At 40.4% G+C, this 6,384-nt stretch overlaps 1 protein-coding gene across 1 annotated transcript; it reads left to right on the top strand.

Annotated features, from left to right (window-relative positions):
• The first annotated feature begins 2,956 nt into the window (after nucleotides 1-2,956).
• On the top strand, nucleotides 2,957-4,985 carry LOC143397543 (uncharacterized). The gene is given in 4 exon segments (XM_077109966.1): nucleotides 2,957-3,211; nucleotides 3,214-3,565; nucleotides 3,657-4,135; nucleotides 4,221-4,985. Coding segments are annotated over 4 exon segments (1,851 nt in total).
• Nucleotides 4,986-6,384: the final 1,399 nt, after the last annotated feature.

The raw sequence follows: 6,384 nt of genomic DNA, 5'->3' as shown, positions 1-6,384 counted from the left end.
TTTTTGCAAAACCACAATGTGTTTACAATTCTATAAATTTGTTTCCTGATTTAAAAACTCCATTCACACATTTGAAACTTTTGTTTACAAATAACATAGTTTTAATAGCAACAGCAGTCATTCTACAAGGAAGCATGCTTAAAAATAGAAATACCCTCACATGCACAAGGCCCTGGGTTTGATCCTCAGCACCACCAAAGCAAAACAAACAAACAAATAACAACAACAACAACAACAAAAAATAAAATAAAATCCAAATACCAATTATTTTTCCCTTTTGGAGAAATAAATTTCAAATATAAAGCAGCACAGAGCTTTTCAGCAAAACTGTTCCCAGTATGGGGTAAGCACGTTTTTCAAATTCATGTTTGTCAGTATAATATGATATGTTTTCATCTCAATATCATGTATGTGAACCTATGCAAATAGAAAGAAATGAAAAATGCATTTAATGGCAAAGTTTGTGAGTTTTATGAATAGGAGCTTGTCATTTTGTAACTCAAAGTTGCTTAAAATTTTTTTTTTTTGACAATAACTGTCTCTTACTGTTGAGAAAAAATGAACCCCTAGAGAGATAAAGTGACTGGTTTAAAAAACACTATTTGTGGCAGAATGAGGACTTAATTTTTAAAATCCAAAGTTAACAACGTATAGTCCATATACGATACCGGAGACAAAATCATTCCTGTGCTATGTCTCTTCCTTATCTAGCACCTCAAGAACAGGCAAAATATCTTGTGTTTAAAACAAAAACAAAAACAATAATTACTCTTCTAATTTCTGAGGACGAGTCATTAATTCTCTTTGCCAAGACTTTAACTGTCTTTCTTATTTCGCACATAGCAGTAAAATAGATTTGTTTTTTTATTTCATTATAAATCTCTAATTTAGCACTTCTTCTTAAACAAAAGCATGCTTTTGTGAACATGCTGATGACCATGTATAAACTATGAACTATAGTGATTTCAATTTAGAAAAATATATGGTTAAAAAAATAAGGGGTAATTGTGGTTAGCTACCAGGAGAAACTTTGCAATCAAGGTGGAAAATCATTGAGATCAAATGGTCTAGATGTCTATAATCCACTCATATAAGTACTACTGAATTAGTACCATCTGTATGCATAGTGCTGAAGTACATAATAATCGGTTACAATGCTTTCCTGTATTGACATCTTTATAAGGCCTCCTCTTAAATATAAACCTGTTGCATACACAGTACTATGTGTTAGAAATTGCATAAAGATTTGGCAACATATGTTTTCACACTTTGAGGGAAGTTGGACATCTTTCAAATGCAACTACTCTAAGACCAGGAGAAGCACAACCAAGCACATGGAGAGGTCTCATAGAGAACTGAGGCCTCATTGAGAGTTCTAGGTGAGCTTCAAACCAACAGTTAGTATCATCTTAGCCATCATAACAGTGAGGACATCTGAGAGTTGAGCCTGACAGTGATCAAGTCAGGTCAGTTTATTTCAGTTGCTGAAGAAATGAACTGCCTCAAAGAGCTCTCCCCAATTTGCAAAACACTGAGAAAACAAATAAATGATTTCTCTTCTAAGTCACTGATTTTGAGGTATTTTCTTACACAGCAATAGATGGTAAGTGGAGTTTAAGACCTGGTCCTTGATTTCAGAACCCTTCTAACTAAAGATCCTTAAGAAAAGAAGAGACCCATAACCAGTAAAATCTGTAGATATTTACCTGCTGGAAGCCAGGCTGAGCTACATAATTGCTCATTTTTCACCTACAAGAATTGATATTTGTTAGAACATAGAATGCAGACAATTCTTCCCACTTTGGAGTGAAAATGAAACTATTACTGAGCTTTTGTGATATATTAAACTTCAAATCCATTTTCTAAAAAATGGAAAGAAATTTGGTTTATGACTTTCAATTTATATTTCCTTTTGAAATGGAAAATAGTAGTAATACTTCACTGTTGTCCTCAGAGGAGCCATAATCACTAACCCTTTAAGTGTAGTTTATGGTATGATTGGTATGCAATTCAAGTTATTTCATTAGGAAAGCATTACCAGAGCTAGCATGGTTGACTGTTTTGTTTTTTGCATGGTTTTACTATACAACTTAAGAGATTTATTCTGGCTTAAAATCCAGTAATAATAACGAATTCATTGTTTACTGTATTTGAAACTATCATGATATAAGATAATGGGTTTCCTCTCCATGAGGACCATAATTTGTGCCATACTCCCTTACAGCACATTTAGATGTGCTATATTTTCCATCAGATTCACAGATGAGTTTGATCAAGAAAAGCACATGCATTCAATTTAGTTTTTAGTAATCTGTTCCTCCATGAATTTCAATCAAATACAGTTAAGAACAACAAAAAGCTTCCTGTGAAGTATAATGCTGTTAACTTCTTATATTGCCAGGTGCATTTATACAAAAGAGGCTTTGGCAAAATTGTTATCATTTTTATTTTGATATTTTGACCTGAGTTTTTATTGGGAAATGCATGTGTTCACAGAAGGACTTTACCTAGAATCAGCTTGACATATGGGGCATTGGGTATACATTTTTATTTTAAATACTTAAAAAAAAACAACAAAGCTCTAAGAGTTCTCAAATCTATTTATTAATAAAGTAAAGTTGCTGCTGTCACTGTCCAGGGATAGAAAATCTATTAAGCAGTTTAAAGGAAGGGAGGACAGGAAAGTAAAAAGACAAGCTACAGAGAAAATATTTGCAAATTATATTTACAAATGTGATATCTTAATTTTTTCAATTTATATTTGCTTTCCCTTTGAAAACATGTAAGATGAATATTTTGTTACTAGATTCTGCTCTGAAAACATTTTTTTTTTTTGTTCTTTGTTCTCAAACAAGAAATTCAGAAAGGAGAAGGTGGAAGTGGGATGCTGAAGATCTAAGGGCCCAGGAGAACGTGGGGTGGGCTGCAGGTGAGCCAGCTGTCTTGGGTTGCAGGCATGACTGAAGCAAGGAAGCGGAAGGAGCTGCTTCTCCTGATCTACGAGCATCTGGTGCAGTCAGGATGTATACGTGAAGCACAGTCAGTGAAAGAGCAGAGTGGTCAGAAAAGATTCCTGCCTCAGCCTTTTACTCTTTTGGACATCTATACACACTGGCAACAGACCTCAGAGCTTGGCCAGAAGCTTAAGGCAGAGAAAGATAAAGCCCTGCAAGGCAAGAAGACGGAAGCATCAGATAGCAGCAGCAGTTCGGGGAGAGCTCAGAAGAGGAGAAGGAGGCAGAAGCCTAAATTGTCAAAGCCACCCCTAGACTCACATCTACCAATGTCTCAGCTGTGGGGACAGATTTGCCATTAAGCATGAAAGAGAAGGCCAAGTCAAAGCCCAAGAAATCTTCTAATATAGTGAACTCTGTGTCACATCCTGGCCCATCAAAGTCAGTGGTCCATACACTCTCTGGGAATACACCCATGAAGTCAACAGAGCCCTCAGCAAATACTATCATGGTGTCAGAAACACAGGAAGAGGGAAGTGTCCCAGAACACAGATCCTCTACCAAGCCTGGGACCATGACAGTGGGCCCAGCTGACAGATCCTGTGAGGAGGGCCTTTAGCTCCAGTGAGGATACTTCCAGCTCCAGTGAGGATAACTCCAGCTCCAGTTATGAGACAGACATGGATGTGAAAGCCTCACCAGCTGCCACCAAGGAGTCTTCAGTGAAGGGGGAAGCCCAAAGACCTGGGAAGTTGGAGGATATGACATCCCAAGTCAGAGGAGGAGCCATGACCACAACCTTGGAGGCCAAGAAGCCAATAAAGGAGTTGGAGAGCAGCCAGGAGTCATCTGTGAGTCATGAAGATTTCCCTGTAGTAACACCCAACCAGGATGGTACCTCCAAAACTGCCAGAGGCAAGGCACTGACATCAAGACCCACTGAGAGTGCAGAGGTGTCCACAGACAGCAGTGGCGAAGAACTGCCATCAATCCAGGTGATTAAATCCTCTCTGATTTTTGTCAACCCTGATGGTCATAGTCCTCCTGGCCCAGCCGCTACTCCTACACAGGCCCAAGGTGGGAACACCCTGAGGAAAGACAGGGTCTCTGATAGCACCATCCGACAACTCTCTGAAAGGGAGGATGAGGACCTGATTCCCCCCACGCAGTCCTCCACTTCTGTAGGTCAAACCCCCTTGTTGAAGAAGATTTTTGAAGGAGTCATCAGCAGAGTCCAGTGAGGATGAATTGGTGGCCCCTTCCCAGAGGAAGACCCTAGCCAATTACCAGGCTTTCAAAGTGATTGCAAAGCCAGATTGCAGCCCCTTGTTTTCCTCTAATCTGGTGAACAAAGATGACACAGGCAGCAGACTGCAGTCTCAGCAAGCAGGCACCATTACCTTTACAACAGGTATAAAGGAAGCCACCTCAGGCGCCACATCTGTGAAGCCCACAAAGGGAGCCCAAAGCTCCATAGGCTCAACACAGGCACTGCAGGGCAGCACCCCCCAGCACTTCCTGGGGGAGACCCGGCCCCTGAGTGAGGCCCAGATGCGGGATGCTTTGAGGAAGGTTGTGACAGAGGTGCTGGAGCAGGAAAGGAAGAAGGCTGCCGATACTGCCAAGAACATCAGCAGGAAAAGCCGGAAGCGGAAGCTGTCGGGAGACCAGTTAGCTACCACAGCCCCCAAGAGCAAGAAGCAGCAGCTGGTGGCCGGAGAAGGTGGGGAGAGCACTATTTCTTCAGAAAAGGCCTCCAGGTCTTCCAAAGGGAAATCAATGAGAGACAAAGCAGAGAAAAAAGGGGAAGGGATATTTCACCTCCTAAGGGGCCAAGGAAAAGCCAGAAGGGAAGCAGTAGTGGTGAAGTTTGAGGATAGAGATCAAAATGACTCAAAAAGCAAAAAAGAGAAGAAGAAATCTGATAAAGGTAAGGAATACAAGGACAAAAAGGGGAAAAAAAAGAAGAAAGCAAAAAAAAAAAAAAAAAAAAAAAAAAAACCTCACCAAAGATCTCGAATCACTTCTTAAGATGAAAAAGAAGACGACAAAAGAGCAGACTACGTGAGAGGCTGGATACAAGACAGGGGGTTCCTAACGGAGTATGGACCATCTCTAGACCGATGACTTCTGCCTAAGTGGCTTGAGACTGAATTTTTCACTTCTCCCTCTGCAGAAGAATATGGCAAATGCAGTATCCCCATGCTGCCCAAGCCTGTGAGCCTGCCAGAACCCTAGGCTGAGGAGGAGGGGGCCTTGGGAGTTTGCCCCACTAACCCCACTAACACAGGGCACTTCATATAGATATGTCCAATATATATTAAGTGACTTGTCTCTCCCCCAATACATCCAACATGTCCAAGGGCTGAGAATTCCCAACACTTTGTTCTGTAGACCCAGTGATCCATGCACTTGGTCTCTGGCTGGCCCCAAGCCTATTCCTCTGGTTATGGCTTCTGTGTTTTGTTTTTCCCTTTTTGTAAGAACTCAAAATAAAAGACTCAAAGGAAAGTTGGAAAAAGAAAGAAATTCAAACTCCTAGATTACATAGAAATTTATGCAATATTTCCATCAATTTTTTTACCTAATGTTTATATTGAAAACCATAACCTATGAAGGTAAATCTTTTTTTTTTTTTTAAAGAGAGAGAGAAAGAGAGGCAGAGAGAGAGAGAATTATTTAATATTTATTTTTCAGTTTTCGGTGGACACAACATCTTTATTTTATTTTATGTGGTGCTGAGGATCAAACCCAGCGCCTGGCACATGCCAGGAGAGCTTGTTACTGCTTGAGCCACATCCAGCCCGTCAAGGTAAATGTTTAAAGAAGCAATGATATTGAGATGGATCTTTGGAATCAGCTTGTGTGTATGTATGTTCAGGATGCTGGGGATTAAACCCAGGACCTCATGTGTGCTGGGCAACAGCTCTGCTACTAAGCAACACGCTCAGCCCATGGGATCAGATTTCAAATGAAATCAACAATAAAGATGGTATGTCCCTGTAATAGTCTTCTTTTAATTTCTGTGACCAAAATACCTGACAAGAATAACTTAGAGGAGGAAAAGTTTATTTTGGACTCATGGTTTCAGAGTCCCAGGCCATAGTAGTCAGATTTCTTTGCTCTGGGCCTGAGGAGAAGCAGAGCATTATGGCAGAAGAGTATGACAGAGGAAGGCAGCCCAGAAGATGCTGTCCAAGAAGTAGAGAGAAAGGGAGGAGTTGGGTGAGCAAGATGTAATCTCCAAGGCACACCACAGGTGATCCACCTCCTCCAACCATGTCCACCTGCCTATGATTAATACACAGTTAGTCAAAAATATTAGGATGAATCCACTGGCTGTGTACAGCTCTTGTAATCTAATAATTTCTCCTCTGAACATTCCTGCATTGTCTAACATGAGCTTATTGTGAGAGAGTGCATTTAATTT

Source organism: Callospermophilus lateralis, chromosome 1 (genome assembly GCF_048772815.1).
Source record: "Callospermophilus lateralis isolate mCalLat2 chromosome 1, mCalLat2.hap1, whole genome shotgun sequence".
Lineage (NCBI taxonomy): Eukaryota > Metazoa > Chordata > Mammalia > Rodentia > Sciuridae > Callospermophilus > Callospermophilus lateralis.
Note: the sequence above shows the minus strand (reverse complement) of the source record. Positions and strands in the feature narration are given on the sequence as shown.